Consider the following 22,500-nt stretch of genomic DNA (forward strand, 5'->3'; position numbering starts at 1 on the left):
AATAAATTTAAGTCCTATCTATGTATTACTAAGGCAGCATGTGTGTTCTTTTGTATGCCACGCTTACATCCGGGTTATTTAATCGTTATGTTCTATTTTTTGTCATAAATAATTTTACAAAGAATTGGTTTCGGTTATGCCTGAAGGAACTTATATATATATATATATATATATATATCATAAGTTTTATTTCGGTTTCGATTCAAGCTAATGCAGCCAAGTCATATGGATATGTTTTTTTTTTATTTTTGAAATTGCAACTTTATAATATATAAAAATCAATAGAACATTAACTCTATAATAATATATACAAAATCTGCAAGAATTAAAATATCATATTTAAGCGTACTTTAAGGCCGGGCTTTACCGGGCGTTTGTGCTAGCTTAGACAAATACTTTTGCAGTTTTAACAAAAATGCTACAATAATATCAAAGCCTCTTTATTTACGCTCAACATCTACAGAATGCCAACATCAATATATTACATGGAAATGAGTCCCCTGTGGAATTTCCCCAGGTCCCGCTCGTTCGTATAATTAACATAAAAAATATCTTTTTTAATATTCTATTAATTTATTATTTATAATTAGTCAATATTTATTTACTTATTTACATTTGGGCAGGAGCTGCTAGAAAGGACTTGTCCTGCCTTGATAGAGTTCAAAATAGACTTCGTAGCCTCGTAGGAGATATCCTTTTCTCTTCTCTGCAACCTCTATCTCACAGAAGAGATGGTGCGAGTTTGTCTCTGCTTTATCGTTATTTTCATGGCAAGTGTTCGACTGAGCTTCAATCTATGGTCCCCCCTCGCCAAACTTTCACAAGAAACACTCGTCTTGCTTAAAACACTATCAATAAGTCCCCTCCCACACTCTTTATCTGTGCCTAAACCTAAACGTAGATTCGATGAACAAAGCTTCTTTCTTAGAAGTGCAAGCCTGTGGAACTGTCTTCAGTTTTCCTGCTTTCCAGCTGACTACAATCGGATTGTCTTCAAGTCCAACGTAAACAAGTTCTTGATGAGCCGTTCCACTTAAGTTAACAAATTTACTGAATTTCCATTACTAACGATTACTCTATTGTTCAATTGGCTACTGTACACTCTTAACTCTTATCCTCAAGTGGTCTCTGGGCCTTGATAAGTGGTAATGCCTATGTAAAAAAAAAAAAAAAAATTAGATAATATTGATAACGGTCAAATCCAGAATGCTTATACTTATGTTTATTTTATATGAAACTAATGATCAAATCTATTGATTTGTGTTCGATGATTAGCGCTAATTAGTAAGATTTAAACTTTGCCTTACTCTAACCTTCTTTTATTACATATTTTTATTATGTCTATTTCTACGTTTAAGCAGATTTCTACTATTGCCATTTAGTTGGTTTAATTAACCATCTATTTACATTATTATGAGAGATTTCTTAAGAATTTTCAACATACACTTGTTTATTTTCTCCGTCCAAGAAAATGTGCATGATTTCTTAAATGTTTTTTGGCACTGAGTTAAGTATGAGGATCCTATTCTTATAGTGTGAGTCATCTGATATCAAGTTGCAAGATTCTTTTAGGGGACGGCTACTATACACCGAGACATGATGGAGTATGTAAGTACCTCCGCTGGACCATCTGTAAAACAATAAACATCCGGTGTAGCAGCAAGTTCTGGGAACATCAACCTGAAAGAACAGTTGAAAATGACTTATATATCATACATTACGACCATGTAATACCTATAGCCAGCTACCTTGAAAATGCTGCCGTGAAACCTGACATAGTTAAATGCAAAAAGTCAGGAAGAATGGTAACCTTGGTTGAAGTGAGTGTCCCTAATGATGGAAGTCTGAACAGAGCTGAAAGAGGGAAACAGACCAAATATCAAGGTCTCATGTATGATATGAAAAGAAACTGGAATCTTAAGGAGATATCAATCATACCAGTTATTATAGATGCCACAGGGCTTATGAAGAACCTGAAGTCCTACCTAACTAATATTTCTCATGAACCAAGTGCAAAAGAGATCCAGACAATTGTACTTAAGGGAACAGCGAGGATACTAAAAAGAGCTCTCGGTTGGTTTCAATAAAAAGCAGAGCAATGTTGGCTGCTCCATACCCAGCATTGCAATCTTTAAAGGAAGAAAATTAAAAATAAATAAAAACATCACTCTACTAAAATCTGTTTCCAATTGTTTGAAACCTCTTTCGATAACCCTGACCTCGTCATATCTAATATTAATGACATTAATAAGGACGTGTAGATTATGCTAAACACGGGGATAATCTGGTTTATCTAATTCACACTTAAGTTAAAGCCTTGACAAAGAGATTAGCGTTCAATGCGGACCAATCGCCTAAATATCTTTACTTTTCTCTCCCAATCAAACATAATCTTGGTTAAACGGATTAAGGTTAAACATATCAAAGAATGTTCTGCTACCGTAAAGCCTTTTTCTTTTCTTTTTTTCATTAAAATAAAACATTCAAATCCTATAACGAGCATAATAAATATTAAAAAAAAAAAGTGAACACGTTTATAAAACTAAATTGAATAAATTAACTGGATCAACTGTATGTTGAGACGGATCCAGACACTTGTTTTAATTGACTACGGCACTGAGAGGTAGGGGAGGATGTCACTCCTTTTCGTAGATTGATCATCTTACACTTGATCCTTATCTTATAATTTGGAGTGTTTAACAAGCAGTTATTAAGTACATTTTTGAATCCTTTACGATTGAACCTTGTTCTCCTGACCCATTAGCATCCTTTACGATTGAACCTTGTTCTCCTGACCCATTAGCATCCTTTACGATTGAACCTCGTTCTCCTGACCCATTAGCATCCTTTACGATTGAACCTCGTTCTCCTGACCCGTTAGCAAACAACTTAACCATTACGGTTCTGAATTTTTGAGATGAGGATTGGTTATTCATATCATTTGGATTCATCGGACTATTGTTCTCATCTTGAGTGTGATTTTCACAACGTTTAGGTCTATGTAACCTCCGACCTTCTTCAGGTGTATCATGTCGAATTAGGGAATATTTCTGTTGAACTCTGGAATTTGGATGGAATTTCGAGCGGAACCCTTTATTTTCTTCGCAGGGGTAGCATGCTCTTGTTCCGTCAGCCATGACTGGATAGATATCCTAAGTAATTCGTAATTGTAATTTTCGATGGCACACGTTGAGGATTGAACCTTCAACCTTCAGGAGAATATCACTTTTAACAATTGATTTTTTCAAGTACTCTAACCACTGCGCTATGGGTCCTTGCGGATAGACCTGAAGAAGGTCGGAGTTTATATCGACCGAAACGTTGTGAAAATCACACTCAGGATTAGAACAGTAGTCCGATGAATCAAAATAATATGAATAACAGAACCATTAGTCCATCATTATTAAGTTTCGTACGTTTTTTAAAAAAAATCTTTTTTCTTATCAACATAATAATATCTATATATTAATACCGTAGTACCTTTAATGTACGTAATACCTACGTGTCACGGTTTCCCAAAAAAAGGAGGATAGAAGGTGATAACATACAACGAACATTAAATTAGTATATAGATACGCTAATTTAGTATCTGTAGTATGTTATCACATTCTCCCCTTCTTTTTAATAAATAGGATCTCCCGATCACTAATGACACAGGGTCCAAAAAAAAAAATAATAATTTAAGAAAGGAATGACGTCGCTTTGGGCCATACGTGAAACTAAAATATATCTTCTTGGTATTCTGGCTAGGATCCAAGGGTAGTATCTGTTCTGTTTAAAGAATGTATGATAGCGTATGGTTTCAGTTCGTGTCAGGCGTCCATACAATTGTCACAGACTCCTATAAGGATAATAGAGATAAACCGTAATAACCAGATTTATTCTGACACTACATTAACTAGATTATTAAATACTTTTGCAGTTTTAACAAAAAGCTGCAATAATATTGCGGGGTCCCCATTCACACTAAGCATCAACAGAATGCCCAACAGCAATATATTATATATGAAAGATGCCGCTGTGGAATTTCCACAGGTCTTGCTAGTAACATAGTATTCTTATATTGAAAATATCCTTATATAATAATATCTTTATTTATATTAAGTCATGTATGTATATAAAGTAAGGTGTATATATATATATATATATATATATATATATATATATATATGTATATATATATATGTTAGAACCCTGGGATACGGTAGCCCTAGGATACGTTTTTTTCATGTCACGATGTGGAATACAATAGTTTTCCGGCCTCTGGTTGCAGTATTTGTTATTTATAATGTTATTTGAATATATACATGTGTATTATATACTGAACTGTATTTTGTTAGTAATTTTTAATGCCGTATTCCAGGGTTCTAATATATATATATATATAGATATGTTGTTTTGGTAAAACTTGTTTTTTCTATTATAGTTTACTCCTTGTGGATACCAAATCGTTTTTGTTCAGAAGCTCAACGTATGTTGAATATAATAACAAAGAACATATAAAAGAATAAGAGCATAATTACAATCTGAGATCCAAATATTTTATTTTTCATGCAAAACAACTCCTCCAGCATGTTAAAATGTCCGTACATTTTTTACAGATGTGTTTCATTATGCAAAAACAAACGGTTATTTTATGAAAAGTATATGCACGAAAAGAGAGTGAGCCAAAAATAGGTGAACAGGTTAAGGTTAGGGTTATAATAAAGAATTGCATTAATATAACCTATTTAAAATGCTGTTCTATCTACTTTTGGCTCACATTATATATATATATATAAGGTAAAATTAAAGCCAAGAACAATGCGAGTTTTTTTAAATTTTTTTTTTATATAGAGTAAAACTTTAAACAACAGTAATTTTTTTTTTCTGTTGTATCCAATGGTGTTATAGATCTCAATATATTTCAGACTTATTAGTCCTTTTTCAAGAGAAGACAGCGGAAGAGTGTTCTTCATGAGTGCAAACTTTGTCTAGCCGAGACTGATGGGTATAAGTAGGTTGTCGTTTGCTTGAAGCATTGTTGAAGAAAATTATAATATAAATTATATATATTATATATTATATAAATTATATATATATATATATATATATAGTCTTGGAATTTTTTAACCTTTAAAACTATATATATATATATATATATATATATAACTACTTAATTTACTCACATAAAATTAATATACGAAAGTATAGATTTATGCGTAAACTTTAAGTATTTACTTTAAAAGTGCTCAATACGTAGGTAGAGCTAGTTAGTAAGTTATAAAATGTATATGCCGATTAAGCTATGCGGAATGTTCAGTGTAGCTTAATCGCCATATACATTTTATAACTTACTATATATATATATATATATATATATATATATATATATAAAAACTTATTTAATTTTTATATTTTTCATCATTCATTGGAAAACTATTTAGTCAGTAAGTCGTTTAATCACCTGCAATCACTGCATCAACTTGTTCTCTCGAATTCAGTTGTTTATATGAAACACTGTTTGGGGGATTTTAAAACAAAACAGTATATTAAATCATGACTCCCCAGCAGTGTTGATCAAACACCATCTCCCTTAATCACCAAAAAAAAAAAAAAAAAATGGTCCAGATATTCAATCTCGTGACCTGCTCATAATTAATTTGCCTAACTTATTCATGGTTATAAAAATGTCTTCCTGACCTGTGAGATTCGACCTGTCTCCAAATTCAAAATGGATATATTTTTTAATTTACCAGTGTTGTATTTACAATATTAGGATTAATTCCTTTTACTACTTTTAATGACATTCTTTTTTATTATATATATGAAGATTGCAACGTTTTGTCAGACGAGTGCCACTCCCTCAGACACTTAAAGGCCATGAGCCCAAAAAATGACTTTTTTTTAGTCCTACCTGTGAATTCACACGCTCAAGCAGGCATGACACTGAAGATGGTCATTGAGATCAATTATTACATGCTTCCAGCAATTCAAGCCTCCATGCATCACAACTTTTCCATCGCCACAGGACCACTTTTATAGACAAATGCCTGAGGGAGTATTTATACACAGATGATGTTACAGAGTCTTAGCTTTGTACGACAGCTAAGTCTCTCTCTCGGTTCAAAATGTTGAGATCCAGCAACAAGCAAGAGCAAGATAGCCAGCAACAAATTAAACTGCAGACCAGCTTAATGCGGGTACTGGTCTCCCGCTTTATGGTTTTTTAGATCCGAGATTTGCTTCTCCTAGAATGGTTGCCTTCATCACGGCTTACGGGAGTCCTCTCCAACCCAACACACACAGACACACATGGTGCTAGTTGGCCGTTGACCTCTGTATTTGTGTGTGTGTGTGTGTATATATATATCTATATATATATATATATACAATATTCAACACGTGTGTGTGTGTGTGTATATATATATATATATATATATATATATATACATATACACACACACACAGACACGGGGTGAACGGCCAACTAGCACCATGTATATATGTATATACGCACATACAGAGTGGAATGATAAAAGTGTCGCCCTAAAGAAAACAAAACTACTTTATTTTAAAACTTTTATTGCAAAAATCAATTCAGGTAACTGACATCTGTTTAATGTAGCTGCCTTCAGCCTTAATCATCGCCCCAGGTTCATGACTGGGAGCATGCCTTTACCACAAGTACCGGCAGAAGCTCAGCGAATATTCAGTGGATGACAGCAGGCAGTCAGGCTTACTTTAGTGTTCTGGGAGGTCACGATGGTGATGTATGATCAAACGAAGTAGTCCAGCTGGTTCAGGTTGGGAGAGGAAGCACATCCAGGTACACTTTGGTGTTGACTTTAAAGCCAATTTAAAAGATGTTAGGTGGCATGATATAGATCTCACATGAAACCACACCAAAGACCAGAACCATGGCTGGAAACTTTGTTTTTATCACTCTGAGCACGTTCCTGTTATTCATGACAATCCAGCGATGCATTTTGAGGGTGCTGGCAATGGTCCTGTTGTCATAACTTGGATCGGTAGAGAGCATTTGTACAGAGGCACTTCTCTGATCTTGCTTGTTGAACATTGTGCCATTTTCAGACATGATAAAAGGCTCATATCGCTTTTGTGATTCATACACAACTAGTAGATTTTGTTGCAGACTATGCAGATGTCTGCAACAACAAAAAAAGAAAACTGGTTTCATGGAATCATGTCGTCTTTTCTAAGGATATCATTTTATCGTTCCACCCTGAAAGTGTATATGTCTGTCTGTCTGTCTGTATGTATCTATCTATCTATCTATCTATCTATCTATCTATTTTGCTAACATTTCCTGCAATGAGCCATTCACTTAAAAAAACATTTAATAATAATTTGCACTTATTTTTCAAACAATAAATTTTAATGCAAACGACATAATTTTCATCAAAAAATGTTATTTTTTCGCGACGGGCCATACACTTTCATCGGCAAGATTTTTTATTTTTCGTAAAAAATCATTCATGACAGACGACAGAATTCCATGCAGAAAAGGTCTTTTTTCTTTTTAGCCCCAAAAATTCAGAACAGATCAAAAATTTTCATTGAATAATTTAACTCAGAATTTCCATTTATATAAGTCTGTATGTATATATATATATATATATATATATATATATATATATATATATATATGTGTGTGTGTGTGTGCATGTATATATATGTATGTATTTTTATATTTTATATCTGAAGTATAATTGAAAAGTTGAGTATCATTTTATATATATGTATGTGTGTGTGTGTCTGTAGCTTTAGTTTCGTAATTAATGTTTTTTTTTTCCATTACGCCATATTGAAAAAATTCAATATGGCGTAATGGAAAACTATAAAGGTATCTGCAGCTTCTCTTCCAATTTTCGGATTTTTACCATGTCAAATCACATTTCAATTCCTTTTGACGGATTGATTGTTGCTATTTCTTCTGATGAATTAAGGGCAAAATAGATTCACTGATTGATATAATAATTGATTGATTTTTGCGCTACGACACAGATGCTGCCAAGAATTGTATAAGTCAACAGAATTAAAGGAATAAATTATAAGATAGTCAACATCATGAATTTTGGAATATAACTTTTTGTCATTTATTCTCTATATTGCTCTGTAATTACATTGAGCTTCTTAAATAAGGATTGATGTATAAGAAAATATATTTCTACAGAAATATATATATATTTATATATATATATATATATATATATATATATAATTTAAAATGTAAGTTTAGTAAGCCAATTCAACGCAAATTTTTAAAAATAAACAAACATTTATTCGTTTATAAATCGAACTTTTCGACGTAATCATGTCTTCATCAGGATAGTTACAGTTTTTTTTCTTTGTGGCATCATTCCACACGCGATAAACAAGATGAAAAAGAAACTGTTTTTCCTGATCTATCTGCACATAGCCGTCACCATTGTAAACAAATCAAATTTACAAACAACTAAGTTGTTGTAACGGACCTCATACGTCGACGGGAGTATAATCGCATAACATGGAAAATCAACTCTTCCAAATCAGCAGTCAAACCAAGACAGTAGATTTTGCGCATGCAGAGTGCTCATTATCCTTTTAGATAGTTTTATAACAATAATGCATATTTAAAAGAGCTTATCTTATGATCTTATGATCGTTTCAAATCTCTGCAGACATACAGGACAAATGTACACTTCCGCCGATCGCATCTACATTGAAAATGCAGCAAAGTGTTTACGTTAACCCTTTTAGAATTATATTTCTTTCTTTTTTTTGTTGTGCCATTTATAAATGACGATTATCAAGAAGGAAAATCTTCATGTTTATAGAAGCAAAAACAGTCACCCGAGAGTTCTCTATTCATTTACAGATATCTTTGTATTATCGCTAATGAAAACTAGTAAGTTCACTTATGACAGTGCTTAACCTGCAAAGAGGTGGCGATATATAACTACTTAATTTACTCACATAAAATTAATATACGAAAGTATAAATTTATGCATAAACTTTAAGTATTTACTTCAAAAGTGCTTAATACGTAGGTAGAGCTAGTTAATAAGTTATAAAATATATATGGCGATTAAGCTACACTGAATATTCCACGTTTCAGCCACTCTAGGACTCTTCAGGCTTATGTGCATATATATATATATATATATATATATATATATATATATATATATATATATATTGTAATTGTTGACACCTCTACTGAATAAAACAGTCTTTAATACTACAGCGATGATCTCGTTAGAACCATTGCTAATGTTCATTTTTATTCATAATGGAGATAAGTGTTCGACCATAGTTAAGGGCGACCTGAAGGCTACCTTTATATTAGCTCCTACATCTTCTTTTTCCGGGATTACTTCATTTACTCTTAATCTTCACCTTATAATACTGAATGTTTAGCAAGGGGGCATCATGTACTATTTTTTTTTTAAATGCCTTTGATATGACTCGATCAAGGATTGAACCCTTATCATCAGGCACATATTAAAGAAAACTCTGACGAATAAAAATATAAATGTTATACTAAGCCCCTGAGTTAGATAGTTGTTGATTGTTTTTTTTTTTCAACATGTTTTGGTTAATGGTTGGTTGGTTATTTTTGTTTTACAGCTTATCAACCCTTTTCGGGTTATTTAATGCTGAATCTAAAGATTTTGAAGAAAAATTTTTTAATAGAATATATTTGTTGTTTTCATGTCGGTTTCTATTTAACTCATAGTTGGGACCCTAACAGGTACTACCACTCTGGGTCAGAGTGGACCTGGGAGCAATGGTAATTAAAGGGTGGCTCCACACCCCCCAAAGCCTGCACCACTGGATATAGTTTAAGGTCGTATCCAAGACCATTGGTTAATGAACGTATTGCATATATATATATATATATATATATATATATATATATATATATATAGAGAGAGAGAGAGAGAGAGAGACAGAGAGATTAAGTTGGAGCAACAATAATATCGTCTTTTTATATATAGGTGAACTTCAAAAAAACGACATTATTTTTGCACCAACCTAATATATACTACCACTTGGCCCTTGAAGAGTAAGAGAAAAAAATGTTCCAAATAAAAAGTGAGTTTAAGATGATATTGTTTTTATTGTCTTGAGAAGGCATTTTTTTAAGTGATGAGTGAAAAAAATAAAACTCAGGAGGCCTCCAGAGCACTACTGCAAGCACTAATTAAAAATAAGGAGGCCTTTAAGAGTACTATTAAAATCAAGTTTCTTACACTTCTTAGAAAACAGAATATTTTTAAATAAGAACTAAAAAGAAAGCTTAAGGGCCGTAGGAGTTCTACTAAAACATTACATATGGTTATAAATCTGGTTATAGTTATAGAAAAGTAATTTATTTTTGCAACTGCAAGTACTACTATTATACATGGAGTCATAGACTCCATACTTAATCGAAGAGAAGAAGTAAAAGATTCCATAACATGATTAAAAAAAAATTTGTGTTATGTGCAAAATTACAGGTTAAAGGATGGAATACTGTTGCCATATCTGGGGAGGAGCTGCTAAAAACAGCCTATCCTGCCTTGACAGAGTACAAAATAGACTTCGTGGCTTAGTGGGGGATGCCCTTTTCTCTACCCTGCAACCTCTCTCCCACAGAAGAGACGTTGCAAGCCTATCCTTGTTTTATCGTTATTTCCATGGCAGGTGCTCGTCTGAACTCCAATCTCTGGTCCCCCCTCGCCAATCTTTCATGAAAAACACCCGTCTAGCTGAATCCACTGTGAAAAATTTCCCTCACTCTATATCTGTGTCTAAATCAAAACGCGGATTCCATGAACAAAGCTTCTTTCTTAGAACTGCACGCCTGTGGAACTCTGTTCCGTCTGCCTGCTTCCCTCCGGACTACAACTTGGATGTCTTCAAGTCCAATGTTAACAAATTCCTAATGAACCACCCCCTTAAGTAAACACTTCATCAAATCTCCACACTAACGTAATGTACTTGCAATAACCCTTATCCCTGAGTGGCTTCTGGGCCTTGATAAGTCGTGATCACTGCGTAAAAAAATAAAAAATAAAAACTACAGAAAATAGTACTATTTTCTGTATTTTGTTTTTAATCTGTAATTTTAGACAGCCTGCACATAACACAAACGCCTTGTTCACGAGTAGAATTAGTTTGTGTCTTTTTTCTTATCTTTTTCGTCATCATACCTCGAGACACGTTGTAAAATCAAAAGTGAAAGTAAAATGTTGTTTCAAAAAATGTTGTTTCAACGGTGATATTTGCAAAATATTAAAAAGTATTTTTTTTTTTCTGTTTTTTACAGTCTAAGAAACTGAAGCCACGGTGCCAACAATTTTAAAAAGGTAGTTTTTGACTGTCATGGCAACAGATAAAAAAATGGTGCAGCAAAATGATAACAGTCCATGCTCGATCCAGACAGCCGCGATTCTCACTGTCCGTATGGTAATGCAAGGGAAAGTAAGTGCCATTTCTTTTTGACTGCATTTTTGTTCGTTTTGTATTGCATCTTCTGCAATCGGGTAACTCCATCTTTAAAACAAAAACAGCCGTGCAGGATGATAATGTATGTAAAGCTTTCCACGTACCCACACACGTTGTGTGCAGTATCAGTCGAAAAGGAGATCAAGACAAAGAATAGGAAATAACTCCAACTCGTTTGTTTTTTGTAGCAACATTTCTCATTTTCTCTTTACCACTGTGATGTCCCTCACACGATTGTCTTCTCGAGCGTCCTTCACGCCTTGCACATGATCGCGAACATCATCCACATCTCTCACATGATCTCGAATATTATCTCATCTCCTCCATGATCTCGAACGTTATCTTGTTTCCCTCGTAATCATTCTCTTCTTTTTTATATTAATTTTTTCCCCACTAGTGACGTCACCTCGCATGCATTTGCATCCATGCATCTGCACTATGTTATATACGTACGAACATGAAATTACTTTAGCATATTATTATATAATCTTGCACTTGTTAGCATAAATTATGTTTATGTTGTTAGCGGATTAGTAACAACCTTTTCGAGCATTTCTATATAACCTTTTTATATAAACGGTTCTTAATAACGAAATGTTTATACATTAGCGTTAGAAAAACATATCTTTTATTAATATTTGAGAGGTGACAGTTTTAGAATTCCATTTAGTTTATTATTTTATAAGTGACTGACAAAATCTTCTATGAATAATAGTAATGGGACAATTCCAATATTTTTTCCGATTCCGATACAATTACCGATTTCATACTACATTCCCCAATTTCAATACAATTACTGATTCCATACAAAATTCCTGATTCCAATACAATTATCTGATGCCTGATTCCAATACAATTACTGATTTCATACTAAATTCCCGATTACAATGTAATTACTGATTCTGATTCTTTATAAATCTCTAAATATTTAACTATGAAATTGTTATTTTGTCTCCATTATCGTAAAAACATGTTAAATATGCAAATATTTTCTCAAATGTAGAAATAAACTTGTAGTGGTGGGATTATCTATAGATTTTATCTTTACTGGAAGTTGAAATCGATAAATATTTATTGTATTATTACTACCAGCAGTGGAAGATTTTCTTAAAAGCAAAATCAAATAAAAACAGATAATTATAGGAATCGTTATTGGCATCGGAATCTGTGCACAAATTTTCCTGATTCTGATACCGATTCTGGTACATCAAAATGTTCTGATTTTTCCGATCTTCAATTTTGATTCCGATTAATCCCTCAAGACTAATAAATAGAAATTTTATTGGTCTGTCTGTTCATTAAATACAAATTGTTTAATACTGCTAGCCCTGCATAAAACGAATGAGAAAATTATTGCTGTTAATTTTTTTTCTTTGTGAGTGACTAACGTTTTCATATAGCTGTTCGGTATTTTAGTTTAAGTCTCAGAAAAAATAAAATAAAATTTCTGTAATTGTAATATCTGTGTTTCCGTTTTTCAGAAAAAAAAGTTTGGATGTAACATTTTCAACGTTTGGAAATAACTATCGTAAACGACAATGTTTATACTGTAATTTTCCGCTATAGTTTCATTTGTAAATATAAGAATTTATGTGTATATTTTACAATCTACAGCAATTCAAAAAATTGGTAAAAAATTAAAATATATAACAAATAAATATTACCAAAGGCAAGATATGTTACTCTTCTACCTAACTGGATAAGTTTTTAGTGTTTTTACTTAATGCAAACTGTTTATTCAGCTCGAAAAACAAGTAATGTCAAATGGTGCACGAGCACAAGAAAAAAAATGACTGCATACATTGTGGCCATTTTTCCTTGTGCTCGTGTACTGCTCAACATTACTTATATTGCCTTTGGTAACATTTATTTGTTTTTTAAAACAATTTTTTGAATCGCTGCAAATTGTAAAATATACCCGCATTTCTTGAATTTCCAGTTGCTAGGATTCATTGAACTGTTCCTGTTATTAACCCAAGCATAACTAATCTGTTAGGGATTTTTTTTTTTTTTTACAATTTTATGTAAAAGGTCCTTAATGATCAAATGCTTGTTTATTAGTTTTAGGCATTTGTATTAATATTTGAGAGGTGGCAGGTTTAAATGTCATTTTGTTTGATGTTTTATAAGCGTCTGGTAATTTGCTTTAGTATGCTCTTGTCTAAATAATTCTGATTTTGTAGGAGTGACACTTGAAAATGTGCGGCATTAAGTGCCATTTCTTTTAACTTTTGTTTTTTTTGAACGCAAATGTTTTTAACAGATAACTCTTTTTTTTTTGTGTGCGTGGTGCATGCATTTTCATGTTTTAAAAGATGTAATGTTTAGTCACAAGAATGACGCTCTTTTAAAGAACACATTTCTGAACACATTTTTGAATACAAGCGACTGGGATTTTTTTTTTTTTACATAGGCATCACCACATTATCAAGGCCAAGAGGCCACTCAAGGATAAGGGTTAAAGAGTGTACAGTAGAAATTGGACAATATAGTAATCATTAGTAATGAAAATTTGGTAAATTTGATAACTTATATGGAACGGTTCATCAAGAACTTATTTACGTTAGACGTGAAGACAACCATATTGTAGTCAGCCGGAAAGCAGGAAAATGGAAGACAATTCCACCGGCGTGCAGTTCTAAGAAAGAAGCTTTGTTCATGGAATCTACGTTTGGGTTTAGGCACAGATAAAGAGTGGGGGGAATTATTGATAGTGTTTTAAGCAAGACGAGTGTTTCTTGTGAAAGTTTGGCGAGGGGGGACTATAGACTGAAGCTCAGTCGAACACTTTCCATGAAAATAACGATACATCAGAGACAAACTCGCAACATCTCTTCTGCGAGATAGAGGTTGCAAGGAAGAGAAAAGGACATCTCCTACGAGGCTACGAAGTCTATTTTGAACTCTATCAAATCTTATGAAAAAGAAAACAAAAAAAACTTCAAAAGTATTTAGCAAGTATACCCTGTGAACCAAGTGCAAGTGTGGAATGCTAGAATCCTAAAAAGATCTTTTGGTTGGACTCACTAAAATAGAGGTAAATGTTAGACATCTGGTTAGATGTCCCACCCTCTAGAAGAAAAATGGAAAAAAAAAAGAAACTCATTTCTGAACACATTTTTAAACACATTTATAAACATATTTCTGAACACATTTTTAAACACATTTCTGAACACATGGCATGAAAAGAAACTGGAATCTTTGGAAGATCTCTATCATTCCAGTAATTATAGGAGCAACTTGAACTCATGAAAAAGAATTTCAAAAACTACCTGGCAAATATACCCGGTGAACCAAGTGCAAGACAGATTCAAACAATTGCACTAAAAAGGATCCGTCGGTTGGAATATCTGAGTTAGCAGGTGAATGTTTGGCATCTGGTAGGATGCTCCATCCCCAGCTTGAAGAAAATTAAAAAAGAACACATTCCTGAAGACATGAGAATTCCAGACAATGACCATGTTAATCTTTACATAACGATCCCTTGACAAAAAGATTTCTCAGTTCAGCAAGATTACATCAGCCGAAATGTTGTGCGAATAAAACTCCAGATAAGAACAGTAGTCCAAATAACATGAGTGTTTGTTTGTATTACACTAGAGGGGGAGGGGATTCGGCTTTGCCCGGTCATAAAATACGCTTAAATATGATATTTTAATTTGTTCAGATTTAGTATATTTTATTATAGTTGTGATTTCAAAAATAAATAGAAAAAGATTTGGGTGCCATCAGCTAGAATCGAAACTGTAGCATTCAAAGCTGGTGACGTTACCACTGTACCAACGTGACACGCATATGAACTGATTAAAAATTAAAAATGAACTAAGATGAATGTACAAAATGTATAACGATTTTTAAAATTTTGATCCATTTTTGACCCCTTAAAAACTATTTCAACCGGCTAAAGATCGATAAAAGAACAGCCCATAAAAAATCCAATCATTTGAGACCCCTAGCAGCGCTCTGCGACTGTTAGTTTCGGAGGAGATAGTTTGAAAATATGGAGACAGACAAACAGCCTTTTATATATTAGTTTTAAATTTTTGCATGATGGTAAAGGACTTGCAAAGGCAAGAGCTTTGAGGCAAGAAGCAATGAGAGTAGAAGGTATTCTGGCATCTGGGGATCTCTACAGTGAAGAGGCTGGATTTTGTTGCTAGTTCCAAACTTATAGGAGTATAGATATACGAAATCTGGAAAAATTAAAATATCATATTTTAGCGTATTTTACGACCGGGCAAGGCCGCCCCCCCTCCGCTACTTGTTTAATAAACGCAGGCAATAAATGAGATTATATATTCTGAACGTGTTTTCGATGGTGTAATACATACACAATTCAGAAAGGCATTGTCAAGGGTCATGAATTAACGTAATCATCTTTGATAGGATGAGGATTTTATTAGTATAAAGCTTCAGATGAAATATTGTTGATTGTGTTTTTGTTATTGTAAGAATATTCTTGTTCGTCTATTGACAGAAGCGATGCAGAAAGAACAGGTGTGAGCTGATTAGCTGAGGTGATTAAAACTAAATTCAGTGTAGCTTATTTATCTATCATGTTAATCTATTCTGCTTGGCATAGTCTGTCGATCTGTGTCGCCAGAGGCCAATCGAATAGAAGTTTATACTTTTATTCTTAAACTAGCAAGCCGCCCGGCGTTGTCCGGACCCTATGTACTGTGCATAAGTTCATGCGCATATGTATATATTAAAAAGTGTAAATATATACGCTAATGCCTTTCTATATAATAGGCCTCCTTAACTACCATAGAGAAAAGTTGGAAGAGACCGCAGAGGTCAAATCTTTTAAAACTTTGACCCCAATTTTGACCTCTTAACCTTTACATGCGGCAAGCTTTTTAATCAGTTTTTGGGCGAAATTTTTGCTGCCAAGAGGTCAAAGTTGAAAGAGTTAACTCTTGCAGACTCTATCAAACTCCTCCGCCAATTTTGAGTCTAATTGGAATTTTAGATGTAGGTAACGTGGACATGAGTCAAACTTTTTAATATATATATATATATATATATATATATATATATATAAAAGTTTGACTCATGTCCACGTTAACTACATCTAAAATTCCAATATATATATATATATATATATATATATATAAAATAAAAGTTACAATAAGTTTACTAAGGTAATCAAAATGGTAAACTTAAAATATATTATAAATATTAAAGAGTTAATATTTACAAGTAAAATAAACTCAGCCAGATATAAAAAGCTCAATAAAACCGAAAAGGAAATAGAGCTTATAATATGAACAAATGATTAATAAAATATGTTAAAAGACATCTTGAAAAAGAGTTAAAAACATATTTAAATTTAAAAAAGGAAGCACAAGATAAGTGGATAGTCCTTAATCCACGGAGTTTCGAAGAAATACTCTCCTTCTCATCAGAGGGCAGGAATTAGCAAAATGCGGGATCGGATTTTGCATATAAAAGTATTAAATGAAACTACAAGTAAGTCAAAGATCTTACTTGGTTAAAAGAAGGGTGAGGTAAGGGGAACAGGAGGCAAAAGAAAAATAATAAAAAGATTTCACATGAATGGATAGTCCGGTGAAGGGTAAAAATCCAAAAATGGTAAAATCCAAAACGGTCGAATTTAAAATTTCAATCCACTGGATAAATTCCAAATGGTCCAAAATCATCCAAAAGGCAGAGTTCCTTTTCAAGATGTCTTTTAACATATTTTATTAATCATTTGTTCATATATATATATATATATATATATATATATATATATATATATATATATATATATATATATATATATATATGCACATACTGTTATTTACAGTACATAGGGCCCGAGCAAAGCGGGGCTGAACTGCTAGTGCTGAATAAACTATATGCATATCCAATACTTATTTTCACTTTAATTGTATACTACGACTACTACTAATATTATTATGAAAGGATGCATGTAGGTAGGGGGAGGTAGATATCCGAGTGTTCTAGGGTGGGGCGTTTGCCGAAAAGGGTTGAGAAACCCTGCTCTATATTAATAAGACCCCATTTTCTTTTTCAATAATCCAAAAGACAGACATACTTTTTTTAAATTAGGAGTTGAAGGCTAAATAAATTTGTTGTCAACCGTATTTCATTTTTATTTCGCAAGTCGAATAAATGGCCGCAAGTCTTGAATACTGGTTTCTGATCTATCCTTAGCACTTGAGCAGTTAAGCAGTTTTCATATTTTAGTCATTCTAATTAGTCAATTTCAAAACTTTTGTAGTTTTCTTTGAAGATGTAACCATCAAATAAGTCTTTGATTTACATTATGTTTGTAATACTAAACCGGAAATGGAATTATTTATTCCCAACGAAACATGACCAGTGATTGGTCACTGATAAAAACAGGTCGCTTGAGTGCACAACAAGTTCAGTAGAATCACTAGTAGTTTGAGAGAGGATAACTACGTTTCTGAATTTTTGAGATGAGGATTGGTTATTCGTATTATTTGGATTCTTCGGACTACTGTTCTCATCTTGAGTGTTATTTTCACAATGTTCCGGTCGATGTAAGCTCCGACTTTCTTACTGTCAAGCTCAGGAATCTGCACAGAATTTCAAACAGAAACCTTTATTTAAAACGCTGGGGGAAGTCTACAAAGATCTGCGGCCTAGTGGATAGAGTTCTTGGTAAAATTCAGTTGTAAAGTTATACTTTTCCTGAAGTTTAAGGTTGCATTGCAGTTATTTTTTTAGATTATCATTCATAATGTTTTATTATCATTTTTATTTTTTGGAATTTTTTGAGATGAGGCTTCATAATTTGTGTATTTGGCACAGTGGATAGAGGCATTGGAATCTCTGCAGTTCTAGATGTGCATTATCTGAAGATAGCGGTTTCAATCCTACACAAAGCAGTTCAGAGGATTAGTCGGCTAAAACGTGGCGAGACAACAACAACAACTATGGAAGGCAGTAATTACTGGATACAGTTAAAGACTCAGCATTCCTATCCCAGCATGGTTAACCACCTGAGGAAAGCCAGAGGATTACTTGGCAGAAACACTCGTCTAGCTAAAAACACCACTATAATCTCCCCCACTCTTTATCTGTGCTCTGTGCCTAAACCTAAATGTAGATTCCATGAACAAAGCTTCTTTCTTAGAATTGTACACCTGTGGAACTGTCTTCCGTTTGCCTGCTTTCCAGCTGACTACAATATGGTCATCGTCAAGTCCAATGTAAACAAGTTCTTGATGAGCAGTTCCCTTTAAGTAATCCAATTCAACAACTACTACACTACTAACGATTACTATGATTATTTATTAGATTGAGTGTTATTTTCATACTCAAGATGAGATTGAGTGTTATTTTAATACTCAAGATGAGATTGAGTGTTATTTTAATACTCAAGATGAGCTTGAGTGTTATTTTCATACTCAAGATGAGCTTGAGTGTTATTTTCATACTCAAGATGAGCTTGAGTGTTATTTTCATACTCAAGATGAGGACTGTAGTCTGAGAATCCGAATAAGAGGTTGACTCGTTTTTATGCAAGAAGTGTAAGACAGTAAAGATCGATGAAATTTTAAACGCGAAGGAAGTATATTTGAATGGCAAGTATAGGAAGTATACACATATATATAGGAAGTATGACAAAGTATAGGAAGTATATTTGAATGGCAAAGCTATTAAAGTTGCTGTGAAGTTCTGTTGCATTGGAGCACAGGGTTGAGCAGGTGCCAGTGTGATTGGAAATGTTAGGAGTGCATATAGTAAGTTTAAGGAAATTCTGCCATTACAAACCAGCAGAGCGTTACCACTGTCAATCAAGAAGAGTTTATCAAGCATATGTGTGCAGGGTGATGATGTATGGAAGTGAAACCGGGCCAGCAATGATTGAGGACACGTGTTGCGTCGAGAAAAATGATATGAAAGTGATACAATGAATGTGTAATGTGAGTTTTTAAGAGAAGCTTAGATCTGATGACCTCAGAGGAAGATTTAATCTGGATAGTATACGGAGAGGTGTGCAGAAGAATTGATGGTATGCCTAAGTAGAAATAATCAGTGAGAATTCTTTGATCAGTGTATGTAGAACAGTTGAAGTAACAGGTCTAGTTCACAGAGGAAGACCGAGTAAAACATGGGAGGAAGTGATAAAAACAGGACATGAAAGAAAGAGGGATAAATAAAACCTGGCCAGAGACAGGTTAATTTTGAAGTCAATTTCCTAAAGCTGTATAACACATGCCAGTATGTAAAACGGACGTTCAACTGATGATGATTTTTTTCTTTCTTTTTTTACATAGGCATCACATTATCAAGGCCAAAAGGTCACTCAAGGATAAGGGTTAAAGAGTGTACAGTAGAAATTGGAAAATATAGTAATCATTAGTATTGAAAATTCGGTAAATTTGATAACTTATATGGAACGGCTCATCAAGAACTTATTTACGTTAGACTTGAACACAACCATATTGAACACAACCATATTGATGATGATTTCTCTGGGATCTGAGTGACAACAAAATCTCCAGATTTCTAATACTCTCCACTTTTTTCAATTACTATTACAAATCATTTTACGTTCTCGCAACAGCTGTTTGCTATTGAATTCTTGCTGATAATAATATTGGGTCAAATTTCCAGAAGGTTTACGTCATTAACTAGATATTTCGATGTTGCCTTGCGTAAACATAATTTTCGGCTAGAAGCAAAGTGTAGTATCTGTTCTGATACTATACTTTACCTTTCTGACCTCGATTAGTGGAGGAGAAATCCTTCTAGATTGAAGTAATTTTTATTTTTGTTTCTATCCAGAGTGCCCCTTTTAGGGGAGCTGTATTTTCTCCACATTAAAAATCGACCTTGTGTCTAACTCTGCCCTCGTGGGGAGGCAAGTAAATAGGAACATAATGTTCGAATAGTAGAAAGTGGACTTTGGGTTTACTTTCAGCAACCTTGTCACTCCTGCTTCCCCTATTTTGTCCTTTAGTCCTCACATTCCATGAGCGATGTTTCTGACAAAGAAGAAATAACTGCTATTCTCCGGATCGGAACTTATCCATCTAACATTTATCGCTGGCTACTTTCTGACCCAGAAGTAGTAGTTTATTTTTTTATAACTCCTTACATTAAATAGTTTTATGCCTTGGCTGGAGCGATTTTTGATTAAATGAAAAATAAAGAAAGAAAAAAGATTTTACCGGAAAAAAATCATATGAAATAAAAAAACAAAAAAAAACAAACAGTATAAATCGTTTCCAAATGGTTTGAGATAGAATTTCGTTCTGATGCGTTTTATATAAAGTATGTATTTTTTATGTGATTTTGAGTGTTAACTATTCTGTACTTTCAATTTTTTTTTACTGTGTAAATATGAGCATCATCTTCGAATTACTATAACTTGTGACTATTTGTTTTTGTTGTGAACTTGTTACTAAAAAGAAGAATGTCCCTGTTAAGTGTCCTAGTGACAAAGATTTTTTTGAATCAATGAATTTTTTTTTTTTGCCAATATTTATTTTATTTTATTTTTTTATTTTCCAGGAAGTGGGAAGTATAATTGGAAAGGTGAGTATCATTTGATACTAGACAAACTCCTGATCCGTTGGGTCAACGTTGGTATACGGTACTACATATAGATATTTGGTAGTTATGAGACGATTCCAATATTTTTCCTAATTCCGATACAATTACCGAATCTGATTCTGTATACATCTCTAAATATTTAATTAAAAAGTTACTTTTACCTGATTATCGTAAAAACAGATGTTAAATGTGCATATATTTTCTCAAACGTAAAAACGCACTTGAGGCCTATAGAATTTAGTTTTAAAATCAATTAATATTGATTATTTTATTATTATTATTAAGTGCTACTATTTGGGACCAGATTTGCAGGAATACTATGTAGGGAGTTGGGCAGGGAGATGTCTATTCACATTACACTTGAACTTCTGCATTTTAGTAAAATCAGGGAAACAGGGGTCCGGGAGGGAATTCCAAAGTCTATTCAATATCTATGTATACTAGACGACCTCTGCCCTGCTGGTAATTTTGCTATAATTTATACACTTTGAGCCTTGAACCGATCGGGAATATAAATTAAATATGTTAAAATTACGTTTGTTTATTGGTAGTTTCGGGAACGTCTAATATGATTTGAAACAATTCTATAATTATTTACAAAAGCATTTTCATTTACAATATTTTTATGTGTCGCAAAAATATTTAAAAAAATGAATTAAAACTGTAACAAAATCAACTGACAAAAAAAAAAAAACACTTTTCAAACAACAAAGGATTTCAGAATTCATTGTGATGTCATAATATACTCTATTTTTCTATTTTACTCTATTCCCTGCTTCCTTCCTCGTTTCTTCACTCTAATCTACTCTTTCTCTCGTCTCTTTTCTTCGTTTTCCCCTATATTTCTCTTCCTTTTCCCTCTCCTTTTTCTCTACTTTTCTTGCCCTCTTCTTTTCCCTCTCTTCAATTTTTTTTTTGTCAGTTTCCTCCTCTCTCCGCTTTTTCTCTTGCTCTCCTATTTCTCTCTCTGTTCTTTTAGAGTCCTGGTTTTGAATATCGCTAGTTTCAGTCCTGCTGATGATTCGTATAATGATGAAACACCTGTCATATATATATATATATATATATATATATGTATATATATATAATGTGTGCAACATGAACCGACATCTTGCTGCCCAAATCCTAACATAGTGCCCCAGTAGTTGCTGCCCCTAATAGTAGCCCCCAACACCAAAGTGGCAATGCGCCTTGTTTGGGGTGAAAATGTAATAATAAAAAAAAATATATATATACATATAAATGTTTTGATCGTTGGCAGAACTTGGATACGAGTAGGATTGAGCAAGACCTAGCTACAAAGTTTTTAGGTGATCCACGAGGCACAACTTTGTCACACACACTTCAGCTGTCACCATTCGCTGCAGCAAACATGTGCTTGCCATGCAGGTTCAGGAAGATATATTGCAGCAGGTTGCCGGTACACCATTGCGTGCGAGTTTATTCAGAGGAGGTGCATTTCCT

At 33.3% G+C, this 22,500-nt stretch overlaps 1 protein-coding gene across 39 annotated transcripts in view; it reads left to right on the plus strand.

Moving 5' to 3' along the window:
* The window catches only part of LOC145258136 (poly(rC)-binding protein 3-like), a 572,684-nt gene that overhangs the window by 301,606 nt on the left and 248,578 nt on the right, over positions 1-22,500 (plus strand). For all 39 annotated transcript variants that reach the window (XM_080115905.1, XM_080115923.1, XM_080115891.1 and 36 more), the window contains 2 exons: positions 11,297-11,451; positions 20,995-21,018. In XM_080115905.1, coding sequence (XP_079972031.1) covers positions 11,353-11,451; positions 20,995-21,018 — 123 coding nt within the window. In that variant the 5' untranslated portion in view covers positions 11,297-11,352. The remainder of the gene's footprint in view (positions 1-11,296; positions 11,452-20,994; positions 21,019-22,500) is intronic.

The sequence above is a fragment of the Euprymna scolopes genome, chromosome 33, assembly GCF_053919585.1.
Source record: "Euprymna scolopes isolate OS-2025 chromosome 33, ASM5391958v1, whole genome shotgun sequence".
NCBI lineage: Eukaryota > Metazoa > Mollusca > Cephalopoda > Sepiida > Sepiolidae > Euprymna > Euprymna scolopes.